A 17,208-nucleotide genomic window follows, 5' to 3' on the forward strand; every position below is an offset into this window, starting at 1 on the left:
AGGGTCACTTATTCCAGTAGTTTCTGTGCACAGTTCACCTTGCTGAAAATGGTGTGTCCAACAAAATGGCTCCTGAACGTAGTAACTGTATTTAGTTTTGGTACCTCACCTAGCAGCTCTTGTTTGGTTCCACTTCATTTGAAGTAAGACTTTGAGGAGACTGAAAAATGTGGAGAAGAAGCTTTATCATGTCAGAGATTCTAGAATAAGGAATCACCCTCTAGCACAGAGAAGGAGCATCATATTTTTTCTCAGAGGGTCATGAATTTTTGGAGATTCAAAAGTGCAGTGGATACAGAATATTGAAAATAATTAAGATGCCTGATCATCAAAAAAAATGCCATGTACTGTATGTAGGAATGCAGAGCTTAGGCTAAATTTGACTAACACCACAATAGGTCAATGGCAGACGCAATCTCAATGGCTCTTCACACAGTGTTAGACCATCTGGATAACGCGAACACCTGCGTTCATCGACTATAGCTCAGCATTTAATACCGTCATTCCCACAATCCTGATTGAGAAGTTACAGAATATAGGCCTTTGTACCTCCCTCTGCAATTGGATCCTCTACTTCAATCTGTGTGGATTGGTGATAACATCTCCTCCTCGTTGACGATCAACACTGGTGCACCTCAGGGATGTGTGCTCAGCCCACTGTACTACTCTCTATATACATATGACTTTGTGGCTAGTCATAGCTCAAATACCATCTACAAATTTGCTGATGATACAAATATTGCTGGTAGAATCTCAGATGGTGACGAGAGGGCATACAGGAGCGAGATATACCAACTAGTGGAGTGGTGCCGCAGCAACAACCTCAATGTCAGATAGATGAAAAAGCTGATTGTGATCTTCAGGAAGGATAAGATGAAGGTACACACACCAATCCCCACAGAGGGATTAGAAGTGGAGAGAGTGAACAGTTTCAAGCTCCTGAGTGTCAAGATCTCTGAGGATCTAACCTGATCCCAACATATCGATGCAGTTATAAAGAAGGCAAGATAGTAATTATACTTCATTAGGAGTTTGAAGAGATTTGGTATGTCAACAAATACAGTCAAAAACTTCTTTAGATGTACTGTAGAGAGTATTCTGAAAGGCTGCATCACTGTCTGGTATGGGGGGAGGGGATACTGCCCAGAACCGAAAGAAGCTGAGGAGGGTTGTTAATTTATTCGGCTCCATCTTGCGTACCAGCCTACAACGTACCCAGGACATCTTCAAGGAGCGGTGACTCAGGAAGGCAGCATCCATTATTAAGGACATCCAGCACCCAGGGCATGCCCTTTTCTCACTGTTACCATCAGGTAGGAGGTACAGAAGCCTGAAGGCACACACTCAGCGATTCAGGAACAGCTCCTTCCCCTCTGCCATCCGATTCCTAAATAGATATTGAACCCTTGGACACTACCTCACTTTTTTAGTATATATAATTTCTGTTTTTGCATGATTTTTAATCTATTCAATATATGGATACTGTAACTGAATTATTTATTTATTGTTATTTTTTCTTCTATATTATGTATTGCATTGAACTGCTGCTGCTAAGTTAACAAATTTCACGTCACACACTGGTGATAATAAACCTGATTCTGATTCTGAAAATCAGATCATCTGTGAATTCTTGCAAGGTCCAGGTTCAAGGGCTCTAATGATCTCCTCCTGCTTCTAATTCTTGTGTTCGTACTCTTTATTATTGCAATACATAGATAAATAAGAGGCATTTTTTGGGTGATACTTAGCAAACGAAAGTACTGGATTGAATCTGTGATGATCTGCCAGCATGTGAATCCATTAGATGTGTGGCTGATGTTGAGCTAAATTCAGCAGCAGCAAGGTGAACTGCACACAAAAACTACTGGGTTAAGTGTCCCTGAGTTAGGCTTTGAAAGTACTTGTTTGTTGTTTGGGGTTTGTCTATCAAACAAATGCAGGTAGCTGCGTTGCCCTAAAACTCAGAGTGGCCCTTGCTTGCACAACAGTTGCCTCAGTTCAGTCCCTTTGTCAGTTGAGATATTGTGCTTGTGTTATTTTGCTGCTTATTATGTGTTGCAGGGACTGAGAATAGTTCCCCTGACAAGAGGGAAACGCTTCACTTGTGATAAAGTGACTGTTGCCTACAGACTTGGAAAGATGGATTGTGTTATAGTGTATGGCTCTCAGGAGAGCAAGGAAACAAAAAGGGAACATGCCCCAACAGTCATCTCCCTGGCAGCTTTCCACTGTCAGCACCGTTTGCTACTTTCTTCCCAGGCTGGGCCATGTTCCCATGTACCCTTAGGAAGATCACACTGTCTTCCCTCATTCCCCCCCCCCCACCTCCCCTCCTCCCCACAGCCCTATTTGTGGCATTTTGTCAATACTTGCCAAAAGCTGAAGGAGTTCAAATTGTATTGACCCTGCAGGGGCTATTTTCTGAGGTCAGAGCTACGAGGAAAGATTCTCCTCAGAGAAATATCAGAAATTTGATAGTTCTGTTTCGGAATCGGTACCATGAAATTTTGTGGTATTTTTGGACAACATTAGGCAAGCTGTTTCACACAAACTTCTGTAAAGGGAGTCTGTGACAGGGAGCATTCGCATTCACACATTGCATTTCTAATCTTCAACTGTTCCACTGAGCGTATGTACTTCAATGTCTTCCCCAGTATGTTATCATCATGGGCCCTAATGACGGAATATTACATTTCTTTAGTTATGGGCATCATGTGTAAATGTGTACATGTTGTTAGTCCAAATAAAAAGGAGCTCATTGCCCTCAGTGAGGGAGAGATTGGGGCTGCCAGGAGTTCGCACTGGGCAAGTATAAGTACAGAGCTATTACTGTGTTTTCTGGCAGACAATTTTATGTAAATATTAACAATTTTCTTTTCACTATTTTCGCTAATTTTTGTAAGTTTGATTTTTGACGCACCTGATAAACACCCTTGAACTAAAATGCCAAATAACTCCAGCCATTTTTTAACCTTTGGTCATAACCCACATACCTAACACATAGAGGAGCAGTGTGGTGGCCAGTCGCAAATCGGGGGAGAGTGGGATTGTGATCCTAGGTCAGGAAACCCTCTGATGCTAAAAATGAAGCTGATGCCTGGGAAGCAGTGGCGACCTCACAGGAGGAAGAAATTGAGCCCAGGACCAAACTCAGGCCGGAAGCTGAAAGGCCTTCAAGTGGTACCACCTCCAAACCTCCCCTGATAATATTCTAGAGACCTTTTGTCTGCCCAGCAGAGGGGAGATGGTGCTTTCAAGAAGGAACTCCAATGCCTGCAGAGGGGCCCCAAGGTGCCTTCTTATCAACAATATTGGGAACTACCCCCTCAGGTTTGTGAGGATGGCCCAGATATGGCAATGGCCAGAGTAGGTGTAGGCTGCTAGATTGTACCACTACTGATGAGTAAAGCTCTTGAAGCCTACACTGCAAAAGATGAAGAGGGGTCCAACAACTGTTCTGATGTACAACACGCTGGAGGAACCAAGCAGAATGGGCAGCATCCGTGGAAATGATCAGTTAACATTTCGGGCCAGAGCCCCTCGTCAGGACTGAAGAGGGAAGGGGCAGAGGCCCTATAAAGAAGGTGGGGGGAGGGTGGGAAGGAGAAGGCTGGTAGGTGCCAGGTGAAAAACCAGTAAGGGGAAAGATAAAGGGATGGGGGAGGGGAAGCAGAGAGGGAATAGGCAGGAAAGGTGAAGAAGGAATAAAGGAAAACACAATGGGTAGCAGAAGGAGGCGGAACCATGAGGGAGGTGATAGGCAGCTGGGGAAGGGGGCAGAGTGAAACTGGGATGGGGCAAGGAGGGGGAGGGAATTGTCAGATTGGAGGTTGGTGTCTAGTGGTGTGCCTCAGGGATCTGTACTGGGTCCAATGTTGTTTGTCATATATATTAATGATCTGGATGATGGGGTGGTAGATTAAATTAGTAAGTATGCAGATGATACTAAGATAGGTGGAGTTGTGGGTAATGAAGTAGGGACCACTTCGTCGTGCACCTCTGCTCGAAGGGCCACAACAGACAGGATCTCCTGGTTGCCACCCACTTCAACTCTGCTTCCCACTCCCATTCAGATATGTCCATACATGGCCTCCTCTACTGCCATGATGAGGCTAAACTCAGGTTGGAGGAGCAACACCTCATATACCATCTGGGTAGTCTCCATCTCTTTGGTATGAATATTGAATTCTCCAACTTCCAATAATTCCCTCCCTCTCCCTTCCCCCATCCCAGTTTCACTCTGCCCCCTTCCCCAACTGCCTAGCACCTCCCTCATGGTTCCGCCTCCTTCTACTACCCATTGTGTTTCCCCCATTCCTTCTTCACTTTTCCTGCCTATCCCCTCCCTGCTTCCTCTCCCCCACCCCTTTATCTTTCCCCTTACTGGTTTTTCACCTGGCACCTACCAGCCTTCTCCTTCCCACCCTCCCCCACCTTCTTTAAAGGGCTCCTGCCCCCTCCCTCTTCGGTCCTGACGAATGGTTCTGGCCCGAAACGTTGACTGATCGTTTCCACGGATGCTGCCCGACCTGCTGAGTTCCTCCAGCGTGTTGTGATTGTTGCTTTGACCCCGGCATCTGCAGAGTATTTTGTATTAACTATTCTGAAGGAAGTGCTGCTGGCTGAATCTTGGCAGAAACCTATTGCCAAAACTTCTGTTCCTATACTCTACCATTGGGGAGTCACCCACTGAGACATATCATCTGAGGGGTCTGTACCACCAATGGATTCAACCAGTAAGGGGAACTAAGGGTTGTGGGGTAAAAGGCAGGTAGGTGGAGATAAGTTCATGGTCCCATCAGCCATGGTCTTATTGATTGACGGAGCAGGCTCAACGGGCTAGGTGGCCTACTCCTGCTGCTATTTCTTATGTTGCTGCATCCTTATGTTCAGAACAGAAGTCCAAGGGAAGATTGATGAGGCCATTGTTCTTGAGCAGCTGCTGTAGGTTCTTCCTCCGGACACCCGAACATAAATATGGGAGCATGAGCCTGTGGGTGGACTCACTGCAGCCTGACTTGCCCTGCAGTACCTCAATGCCCACAGGGGGGCTCAATCACAGCCATCATTCCAAAGCAACAGAGACTCTCATTCTGCAGTGGACTCTCAGGGTAACTGCCAAATTAAGGAGTGGGAGAAGCTAAGGCAAAGAACCTTTGGTAGTTTATTCTAAGACTTTATTTTGCTGCCATTGTCAGCAACAATGTCAGAAGTCCTCTGTGTGTCCTCTCAAGAAGCCCAAGTTGTCAGGTATGCGCTATGTACCAAGAGAGGGAGAATGTGATTATAGTGGTAATGACTGTGATGATTGTGAGTATGGTAATGGAAATCAAGCAGAATGTGATGAGCAAGAGTTCATGTTTATAATGTTAAGTTAATGGAAGATCTATTAAAGCTCTTTTAGATTCTGGTAGCTCATTGTCATTTATTAAGAAAAGTCTTGCCCCTGCTATTAGTATCTTCCTCAGTCATCAAACACCTGTCCAATGTGTCCATGGTGACTGGAAGTTTGAGCCACTGGCAGAACTCACTATTGAGTGGGATGACCATAAGTTCTTGATGAAAGCTGAGGGGCGGGGCTGTGGTTGCTGGAGAAACTACCAGTTGACATGATTCTGGGGAGAGATTTGCCTGTGTTACATGAGTTACTGAGGAAGGGAAATGGCCAATCTCATCCTTCTGTTACTCCAGGAGTAGAGAGTGCTGTTATGCATTTTGTCATAACACATGATAAGACCAAAGCAGTGGTCAGGTTACAGTCTCTGCCTGATTTGGATGCTAGTCTGTGCGAGGGAGGAACCAAAAGGCCTCAGAAGTCACGCCATTAATGATGCCTTGACCACTTGCTGGTTCTCCTGTTTCTGTTGATGTTAGTACAGATGATGTATCCGTTGATGTTGACTCAGAAGGGATCAGAGAGACTTGGAAGAGGCCTGGTAAGGTTGACCTATTGATGGCCACCAACCAGTGGAGCTGCTGAGGATATTTGCTGATTTTCCACAGCTGTTCCAGCAGAGACCAAGGCTGACAAATGTCCTAAAACTTTCCAACAGGATCAGACCTAACCAAGTTTCAGTACGCCAACACTGCTACAGAGTACCAGAGCGACTTATGGGGGCCCTGAAGAATGAGGTTCAGACTATGGGAATCACTGAGCCTTCAAATAGTGAGTGAAAAGTCCTATTGTTATCATCTGAAAGAAAGATGGCACTGTGAGCGTACACATAGATTTCCAGAAGTTGAATGACATACTAGAAAGGGTTGGACAGGAAAATTACAGTACTACACTGGACCATCTGTGCAAGCTCTTGGGGAATATACAAGCTACTGATCTCGCCTTCAATCTACGAAAATGTGAGTAGGCATAAAAGGAAAGCAGATGCTGCGACTACCAGCTGGGACAGGGAAAGGCTGGAGTACAGAGGAATAAAGTGCAAGTGATCTGCAACATTCCTTGACCTCACACAAGGAAGGAAATGAAGTCCTTCCTGGTTCTGGTAGGGTGGTGTCGCAGGTTCATTCCCCAAAACGCCACTCTGACTGTCCTTCTGGGAAGCTTGTAAGCAACCCAGTGATGTGGACAAGTGAGTGCTAAAACACTTTTCCAGACCTTAAAGCCCTCACGCGTTCTTCATCTGCCCTTCAGAGCTCAGACTTTGCCAAACGGCAGCCCAGTCAACGGTGGGAGCAGAGCACAGCGATGAGGTTTCTCGCAGATTGGTGACACTTGTTTAAAAGGAGAGCTTCACGGGCGTTTGGCCTCATTCCGGTGGCCCAATCAGTGGCAGGAGCAGAGCACAGCGAATTAAATAAAAATACAGAAGGGACAAGCAGGGCAGGCATTGTTGGGAGTAGGCTAGCAGTGAGAGTAGGAGTGTCAGGCTTTGGCTCAAAGGAGGCTTCAGCTCTGGGTAACTTTCTATTAAGGTTCCCTTTTTTTCTCTCTCTTGCTATACTTAGCGTAGTAAATGGCCAGTGTGTGTCCTTCATGCTGGATATTGAAGTACTGGGAGACCCACAGTCTCACAGGGGTCTACATCTTCATGAAGTGCATCTAGCTGCAGCTCCGTGAAGACCTTGTTAGGGATCTGGAGCGACAGCTGGATGACCTTCGGCTTGTACGGGAGAGTGAGGAGATAATTGATCAGAGTTACAGGGAAGTAGTCACCACTAAGTAGCAGGAGACAAGTAGCTGGGTGACTGTCAGGAGAAATGTAAATGTGAATAGGCAGTTAGCGCGGAGCAACTCTGTGGCCATTCCTGTCCATCACAAGTATACTGCTTTGGATACTGTTGTGGGTGATGACTTCCCAGGGGAATGTCACCAGGGTCAGGATGTCTCTCATTGTGTCCACAGTATTTTAGAAAGGGAGGGAGAGCAGCCAGATGTCTTGCTACATATTGGTAACAAAGACATAGGAAGGAAGAGCAAAGAGGTCCTGAGAGAGCTAGGCAGAAGGTTGAGAAACAGGACCTCCCAGGTGGTAATTTCTGGATTGCTCCCTGTGCCATGCACCAGTGAGGGTAGAAACAGGATGATTTGGCAGATTAATGGTTGGCTGAGAAGCTGGTGCAGGGGGCAGGGCTTCAAGTTTTTGGATCATTAGGATCCCTTCTGGGGGAGGTATGACCTGTATAAATGGGATAGTTTGCAACTGAACCCAAGAGGGACCAATATTCTTGTGTGCAGGATTGTTAGAACTGTTGGGGAGGGTTTGAACTAATTTGGCGGAGGGATAGGAACTAGAGTGAAGGGACTCAGGATAGGATGGATGGTAAAAAAAAACAAAGATTGTGTGCAGTCAGACTGTCAGAAAGGGCACACAGATGATAGGACATGATTGCAGCTTGCAGGGTGAGTATCAGTGCATTAGGGACGCAGAATCAAAAAGGGTAGCAAATACAGTATTCAAAGTGTTATATTTCAATGCACAGAGTATAAGAAATAGGTGGATGATCTTGTTACACTATTACAGATCGTCAGGGGTGATGTTGTGGCCAACACTGAATCGTGGCTGAAGTATAGTTGTAGTTGGGAGCTGAATGTCCAAGGTTCCAAGTATTGGAGGGATAGGAAGGTAGGCAGATTGGGTGGTGTGGCTCTGTTGGTAAGGAACAGCATCAGATCAGTAGAAAATCTGACATGGGATCGGAAGATATTAAATCCTTGTAGGTTGAGTTAAGAAACTGTAAGGGAAAAAAGACTCTGTAGATGGGATGTGGTTCACAGATTACAATGGGAAATAGAAAAGGCATGTCAAAAGGGCAGTATTATGATAGGCATGGGAGATTTTAACCTGCAGATCTATTGGGAAAATCAGAATGGTAATGAATCTCAAGACAGTGAGTTTGGTGAATGCCAATGAGATGGATTTTAGAGCAGTTTGCCGATGAGCCTACTAGAGGATCAGCTAAACTGGATTGGGTGTTAAGTAATGAACTGGAGGTGATTAGGGAGCTTAAAGTAAGAGAACTCTTAGGCGGCACTGATCACAATATGATTGAGTTCAATTGGAAATTTGATAAGGAGAAAGTAAAGTCTGACATAGAAGTATTTCCATGGAGTTAAGGAAATTGCAGTGGTATGAGAGAGGAGTTGGCCAAAGTAAATTGGAAGGAGATGCTGGCAGGGATGACAGCAGAGCAGCAATGGTGTGCGTTTCTGGAAAAATGAGGAAGGTGAAGAATAGATGTATTCCACAAAGAAATACTCAAATGGCAAAATAGTACAACCGTGGCTGACAAAGGAAGTCAAAGCTAATGTAAAACCAACAGAGAGGCCATACAGCAAAACAAAAATTAGTGGGAAGATAGAGGATTGGGAAGCTTATAAAAACCTATAGAGAACAACTAAAAGAATCATTAAGAGGGAAAAGATGAAATATGAAAGCAAGCTTGCAACAATATCAAAGTGGGTAGTAAAAGCTTTTTCAAGTATGTAAAAAAAAAGAGAGATGAGAGTGGATATAGGACTGCTAGAAAATGAGGCCAGAGACATGATAATGAGGGACAAGGAGATGGCAGCTGAGCTAAACGAGCATCTTGCATCAGTCTTCACTGTAGATGACACTAGCAGTATGCCAGATATTGATGGGTTTGAGGGAAGAGAAGTGAGTGCAGTTACTATTACAAGGGAGAAGGTGCTCAAAAAGCTAAAAGATTTAAGGGTACAGAACTCAACCAGACCAGATGAACTGCACCCCAGGTTTCTGAAAGAGTTAACGGTAGAGTGTGGAGGCATTAGTAATATTCTTTCAAAAATCATTAGACTCTGGCATGCTGCTTAGACTGGAAAATTACAAATGTCACTCCACTCTTTAAGAAAAGAGGAAGGCAGCAGAAAGGAAATTATAGACCAGTTAGCCTGACCTCAGTGGTTGGGAAGATGTTGGAGTCAATTGTTATGGATGAGGCTATGGAGTACTTGGTGACACAGGACAAGATAGGACAAAGTCAGAATGGATTCCTTAAGGGGAAATCTTAAATCCTAAATCAGCATGTTGGAATTCTTTGAGGAGATTACAAGTAGGATAGATGAAGGGGGTGCTGTGGATGTTTGTCTATTCGGACTTTCAAAAGGCCTTTGACAAGAAGCCACACAAGAAGCTGCTTACCATGTTAAGAGACCTGTATTACAGGAAAGTTACTGGTATGGTTAGACCGTTGGCTGATTGGTAGGTGGGAATAAAAGGACCCTTTTCTGGTTGGCTGCTAGTGACTAATGGAGTTCCACAGGGGTTGGTTTTGGGACCACTTCTTTTTTATGCTGTATATCAATGATTTAGATAATGTAATAGATGGCTTTGTTGCCAAGTTTGCAGCTGATATGAAGATTGGTGGAGGAGAAGGTATTGTTGAGGAAACAAGTAGGCTGCAGAAGAATTTAGACAGATTAGGAGAATGGGCAAGAAAGTGGCAAATGAAATACAATGTTGGAAAATGCATGGTCATGCACTTTGGTAGTAGAAATAAATGTGCGGACTATTTTCTAAACGGGGAGAATATCCAAAATGCTGAGATGCAAAGGGAATTGGGAGTCCTTATGCAGAACACGCTAAAGGTTAACTTGCAGGTTGAGTCAGTGGTGAGGAAGGCAAATGCAATGTTAGCATCATTTCAAGAGGTCTGTAATACAAGAGCAGGGATGTGTTGCTGGGGCTTTATAAGGTGCTGGTGAGACCTCGCCTTAAGTATTGTGAAGGGTTTTGGGCTCCTCATCTAAGAAAAGATGTGCTGGCATTGGAGAGGTTTCGGAGGAGGTTCACAAGAATGATTCCAGGAATGCAAGGGTTATCATATGAGGAATGTTTGATAGCTCTGGGTCTGTACTCACTGGAGCTTAGAAGGGTGAGGAGGGAACTTTTCAAATGTTGAAAGGCCTAGATAGCGTAGATTTGGAAAGGATGTTTCCCATGGTGGGGGAGTCTAAGACAAGAGGGCACAGCCTCAGGATAGAGGGGCGTCCATTTAAAACAGAGATGCGAAGAAATTTCTTTAGCCAGTGGGTGGTGAATTTGTGGAATTTGCTACCACAGTCAGCTGTGGACGCCAGGTCATTGGGTATATTTAAGGCAGAGCTTGATAGGTTTTTGATTGGTCACAGCACCAAAGGTTACAGGGAGAAAGCTAGGGAGTGAGGCTGAGGAGGGGATAAAAAGATCAGCCATGATTGAATGCTGGAGCAGACACAATGGGCCAAATGGCCTAATCTGCTACTATGTCTTATGATCTTATCAATGCCTCAGGCGTAGGCATTTGGAGCTGGCCAAAGAAGAACCTGGAGAAGAGTCCTTTACCTGAGCTGAAATCTCCTCCCAAGGGAAACCATGTATTCCACCATTGATAAGGAGCGTCTGGCCATTCAGTGGGTCCGTCATAGCCTCAGGAACTATCTCCTTGGCAGAGAGTTTGACCTTTACACAGACCACAGATCATTGGCATTGATTCAAACAATGAAGGATCATAAGGCTAGAGTGACATGATGGCACCTGAATCTCAGCGTACACACTCCAGTGCTTCCCTGGTATATTCTCATAATGAGTCCTAAATTGAACATGTGCTCAGGTTGGCTTTACGGTGCCTTTCCCACCATGCACGGTGGAATATTCCATTTATTTAGTAATGGGCATGTATAAATGTATCTATGCTGTTTGTATACTCCATTTAAGGAAGATAATTGTGTTCATTTTGTTGTATAATTGTAACTATATTGTGGGGTGCATCATATTCCAATTCATGTGTGATATTAAGTTAACTTTGTTGGTAATTAATGATGGTATATTCTAGTGCGGAATAGAAAGGAACTCTTTAACCTCAGCGAAAGAGAGCTAGGGCTGCCAGGAGTTGACACTGGACAAGTATATACGGAGCTATAATTGAGTTTTCTGGTAGATACCTTTTTGCAAATATTGGCGGTTTTGTTTTCACTATTTTAGCTAATTTCTATAAACTTGCTTTTTAACACACCTAACAAACATCCATGCACTAAATTGCTAAGCAACTTCAGCTATTTTTCCCTTGGTCATAGCCCACGTATCTACCAGAGTCCCATTAAAAATTCTGGATTTGTTTGCACCAAGGACCCAGCAGTTTTGACTTGCAATGTAAAATGACTCATTAATATGCTTTTTACTGATTAATAACCTCTTTGTTCTGAGTTGCAGGCTGTGATCACTGGCCCCTTAGCATCTCACAATATCTTGGAGTTACTCACAGCATGGGAGCCAGTCAGGATTCATATTCAGGCACAGTGGAGAGCACAATGACCTTCTCTCCCCATTTTTCCAGACCATCATCACAATTTTATTCTGCCATAATATTGTAAATTTGTTTATTATTCGATGAACCAAAAAAAAGTTTGTTATGCATGCTATTAATAGAGATCATTTAATCACATCAGTACGTTAAGGCAGTACAAGGCAAACCAAATAAAAGAATGTAGAAGCAACACAAAATGCTGGAGAAACTCAGCAAGTCAGGCAGCATCTGGAAATGAATAAAGAGCAAGGTTTCAGGCTGAGACCCTTCATCAGGACTGGATGAGAAGAACTGGAAGGTAATACACTTTGATAGAAGGAATAAAAGCGTAGGCTGTTTTTGAAATGGGGAGCAAATTCAGAAACCGAATCTGCAAAGGAGCTTGCAAGTCCTGGTGCAGGATTCCCTAAAGGTTAACTTGCAGGTTGAGTCAGTTTTATGGAAAGCAAATTCAATGTTAGCATTCATTTCCAGAGGGTTAGAAGATAAAAGCAAGGATGTCATGCTGAAGCTTTATATGTGTTGTCAGACCACATTAGCAGTATTCTGAGCAGCTCTGGGCCCTATATTTAAGAATGGATGTGCTGGCATTGGTGAGGGTCCAGAGGAAGTGTATGATAATAATTGCAAGGATGGAAGGGTTAATGTATGAAGAGATTCTGATGGTTCTTGACCTGTACTCACTGAGGTTTAAAAGAATGAGGGTGGATGGCTCTTTGAAATGTATCTTTTATTGAAAGGCCTGGATAGAGTGGACTTGGAGAGGATGTTTTCAACAGTGTGAAAACCTAGGACTGAAGGGCACAAATTCAGAATAAAAGAATGCCTTATTAGAACAACAGTGGGGAATAATGTCTTTAGCCAGTGGGTGGTGGAATTCATTGCCACACACGACTCCAAAATGGAGTTTGACAGATTCTTGATTAGTAAAGGCGTCAAAGGGCTACAGGGTAGCTAAAGGCTCTGTATTGTTAAAGAGACATATGTACAGTAACAAATGCTATAGCTACCAATTTTACATGATCTCTGAGCTGGTGCGTGGACTACTTATCTCAACCTTGGTGCTCTTGTTTATGAGCACAGAGATTTTCTCACCTGAATATGTGATGGGGAAAAATGCTAACCTTATCTATATGCAAAGGACGATTGGAATAACAAAATAGTCTCAGAATAGGATTTGAAAGAAAATATATTATGGTTGCTTTACCCGACTCATTCAAGACTCATTCCGAAATTTTGCAACAAAGTTCTCATTCCCTGCCAGTGATTCAGTGGTACAATATTTCTTCGTTAAGCAAAGGTTCTTATTCTGTGCCTGTTTTCATCCAGTTTCAGTTAACAGAAATTGAAAATGCTTAATGATCTGTTGTGTGTGGGTGTGTGTGGGTTTGTGTGTGTGTTTCTTTAAAGATTGATGCATCCCTGAGGTAACATATTAATTAAATATGTAACTTCAAAGGGAAGTCATTGTCCGTAATATTCTACCTTCTGAGACATTGGAGGCAGCAGACTGCCAGGAACTGGAAAGTAATATTGAGGTTAACTGAAAATAGTTCTTGGTTCTTCTAGAATTTAGACATTGAGGAAAAAAAGAGAGACGTGTTGATTGAAAAGGAAAGAAGAGATGTGTTGTCTGTAGAATCTGTTCTAATTTTCTACCACAAGAGATCCATATGATCCATCCCATCTGTTGCAACGTTTTCTTCAACAGTTCTTTCAGGGGTTCCCAACCTGTGGTCTGCAGACTCCTCGGTTAACGGTAAGGTTCCACGGCATAAAAATGTTGGGAACCTCTGGTAGATGATGTTTATGCAAGAAGGATTGAAAAGAGCTAAATATTATATAACATACTCTAAAATAACTTGGTACAACATTACTGATTTCTATGTTGCAGCCTCCACATGTAACTTTGAAGAGGACAGCTGTGGCTGGTTTGAGAATGTTCCTAATGATAACTTTGATTGGATCAGAAACTCAAGTAGTGCTTTGCCTTCAAATGTCAAAGTTCAGGCCCCGGCTCGGGATCATACCACCAATGCTACCACTGGTAGGAATTTCATTATATCTAATCTTTCATATTTAGAGATTGTTTACTTTGCAATAGTGCATGTGATTCAAACCATAAACGTCCAGTAATCTCTCAGAGCACTCTTTAGACAATCTCTAGTAATCATTCCAAAATTCTTCTGAAATATTTTAAATTAAAATCTCATCAAGTTCATAGGAACAAATAGCAAAGGGAGAAGCCATTCAGTCAATTACTTGACTCCCACTGAGTCATGTAAGATCTCAGTAAAATATGCATTGCCTTACTGCAAAGGACTGAGTAAGTTCTACACCAGATGTTCCCCCAGAGTGAACTGCATTAGATTGGAATGGAAATATAAGGAAGCTTTATCATTAGAGCAATTGATCACAACTCCTACAACCAGGACTGATAATTCTGAGAAATGTGTTGGCACCTAATATCTGGTCAGTGTATTCGGAACAGAAAGGTCAGGAGTAATTCCAGCTCTCATGCTGCTTATTGGAACAAACAAAGGTCCTGATAAAAGAATATTAGATGTTAGGTTCTAAATTAATCCATGGAGGGGAATGACCCCAGAATTATTGATTAAGTAATGTGGAGATTAGATTAAATGAGGAACAATCAGGAGAATTTACACATTGTTAGAGGAATGGTATGGTTAAAAAGAGATTTAATTTACTTGTTACATTTCACAGCTTCTGGGACAGGAAGGAGTTGTGGCCATATAAATAGCCACAGTTGCATTGGGATTGGATACAAATCCTTGAAGAAAGCATAAATAGAGAACTGGTAAAGTCTTTAAACTAATACACACAAAATTCTTGAGGAACTCAGCAGGCCAGGCAGCATCTATGGCAGGGCCAGATTAAGCTAGTGCGGGGCCTGTGGCATATGTTATAAAGGGGTGCTAAATTTTAAAAATGCACATAAGCATTAAAACATAAATTATTTACTTGCATAGTAAAGTAATTCATCATTTCATTTGCTATACAGCCAGACAATACGACAAATGTTTGACACTTCAGTAATAGTATTACCTACATGTAGGTATCAATTTCAAATGTCAAAAATAACAAAAGTACAATTTAAAAGTTACATTTTCTAGATTTAGCATGAGCAAATTTGTTGATGATACTGGAAATGTCTATTTCACGCAGAAGTTCATGTTCAATGCTCATTAGAGTGAGATTGTTCAATCTGTTTTGACCCATGGTGTTCCTTAGTTCATTTTCAATCCCCTTCAGTTTTGAAAATGAGCGTTCTCCACTGCAGTTGGTAACCATGAGTGATAAATAGATGCGCAAGGCATTTTCTACATTTGGAAAACATGGCTCCAAAGAATTGTCTGTTATCAAGCGGTACAGCTGTAACGCTACAAGATCTTGTTTGGTGCCAATATGAGAAGCAAGATCAGTTTTCAACAGTTCAGTAAACTGCACAAATTCTTCATCAAGACTTTCTTCCAGATCTTCCGGATATGATTTAATAAGATTTGATGACCTCTTCACGACCTCTTCAGGTGTAAACGACTGTAACTGATGAAGGAATCCAAAAACACCATTCACCTTTAGATAAGCTTTCTGCCTTTTTGACAGGGCAGAAAGCAAGCTGTCAATAATGGCAAGAAATGTTCGGCTTTTAAACTTCTGAGAAGGCGTTTGAGATTCGACAAGTGTATCAAGAGTGCTGGAACCACTGAAATCATCATACGTGCGATTTTGCTTGTGTTTTCTTCGAGCTTGCTGTTGATAATCTTCACACTTAGTCAGATCCTTGGCTTTTTGTTCAATGTCTGAAAAAGTAGACTGCATAGCTTGAATATATCCATGCAGGGATTCACAGAGTGTACAAGCTGTGTTCAAGTCTTGGCCAGAAGATTGCAAAGAAGTACTGGTCATTTGAAAACACTGTAGTACTTGATCCCACAATATGACCATTATTCCTGTTTCCAACTTCATCATGGTTGAAAATAGTCCACGAGCCTATTGTCGACACTCTGCCTTCTGATCATTGTTATTTGAAATGTCATCCAAGACTTGTTTTATTGCAGAAAAGCTGTGTAAAAGTGCTTTTGTTGCATCTGCACGAGCTGACCACCTGGTATCTGACATTCTTTTCACAATCAGCAAATGAGCACCACCATCAGATAATGCAGCAGAAAGGAGATCCCACCGATAAGTAGAGGCAGAAAAATATGTGTACAGGCTTTCTACAAATTGAAAGAAAATCAATGCTTCTGGACAGCATTCAGCAGCACATTTTCCAGCCAAATTTAGTGAATGTGCAAAACATGGAATGTAATCCACAAACTCATTCAGCTCTTTAATTCGTGCTTGTAAGCCACTATACTTGCCAGTCATGTTGCTGGCATTGTCATAACTTTAACCACGGTAGTCTTTTATATCAATGTCATTTTCCTTTAAAAAGTCGAGTAAACTTTGAGCGAGCTGTTCAGTACAATGACCTTCCATATCCAAAAACTTCACAAATCTTTCAACTGGTCCGGACGGCAAAACATAGCGCACAGTCAAAGTCACTGGCGCACCCTCCAGCAGCGTAACAGCACACGCTGCAGTGGCTTCGGAGTGTGGAAGATAGCACAAAGGTCACCAAGGAGCCAACACAAGTCTGCACATACATACTGTACCATGCAGCATGCGTTGCCAGATCGTCGTGAGAATACTGTGAGATGCCGATTTCACCAGACTGCAGCCTGCAAGCATTTAGTGCAGGGCCCTCGAAAATGCTGGGCCCGTAGCATTTGCTACTTTTGCTACTAGGTTAATCCAGCCTTGATCTATGGACATTTCAGGCCGAGACCCTTCATCAGGACTGGAGGGCTGCAGAGTTCACAGAAGGGTGGCAGTAAGAGAGAGTTTCACAGAACTGCCCTCTAAGGGAAGATTTAAACAACTTCAGGGTAGGCATCTCTGGAAGAGACTTTGCAGTGTAGTAGTCCAATGACAAAAAAGAGAAAATCTGCAGATGTTGGAAATCCAAGCAACACACACAAAATGCTGGAGGAACTCAGCAGGCCAGGCAGCATCTATGGAAAACAGTAAACATCAGTACCGATGAAAGGACTCGGCCTGAACCATGGACTATTTACTCTTTTCCATAGGTGTTGCCTGGCCTGCTGAGTTCCTCCAGCATTTTGTGTGTGATGCTTGGATTTCCAGCATCTGCAGATTTTCTCTTGTTTAAAACCCTTAAACTGGTGGTCAAGGTGTAGTTGAGGATGCAGCAAGGCAACTAAATGGCGTTTAAGCTGTCTACATATCACCTTCTTCAAAGGCATAGAGGAGAGAATAATATTAGAGACTAAACAGAGTTAGAAAAAGGGTATGAAGAAGATTAATTATAAAGAGATCATGAGTTAGATGGTCTCTATAGTAGCCCATACAGTGGCCATAATAAAACAA

At 42.9% G+C, this 17,208-nt stretch overlaps 1 protein-coding gene across 1 annotated transcript in view; it reads left to right on the top strand.

The window, feature by feature from the left end:
- The window catches only part of malrd1 (MAM and LDL receptor class A domain containing 1), a 351,826-nt gene that overhangs the window by 63,740 nt on the left and 270,878 nt on the right, over window positions 1-17,208 (top strand). The window contains exon 11 of the mRNA XM_072252046.1: window positions 13,652-13,804. Within this exon, the coding sequence (XP_072108147.1) occupies window positions 13,652-13,804 (153 nt within the window). The remainder of the gene's footprint in view (window positions 1-13,651; window positions 13,805-17,208) is intronic.

This window comes from Mobula birostris, chromosome 3 (genome assembly GCF_030028105.1).
Source record: "Mobula birostris isolate sMobBir1 chromosome 3, sMobBir1.hap1, whole genome shotgun sequence".
Taxonomy (NCBI): domain Eukaryota; kingdom Metazoa; phylum Chordata; class Chondrichthyes; order Myliobatiformes; family Myliobatidae; genus Mobula; species Mobula birostris.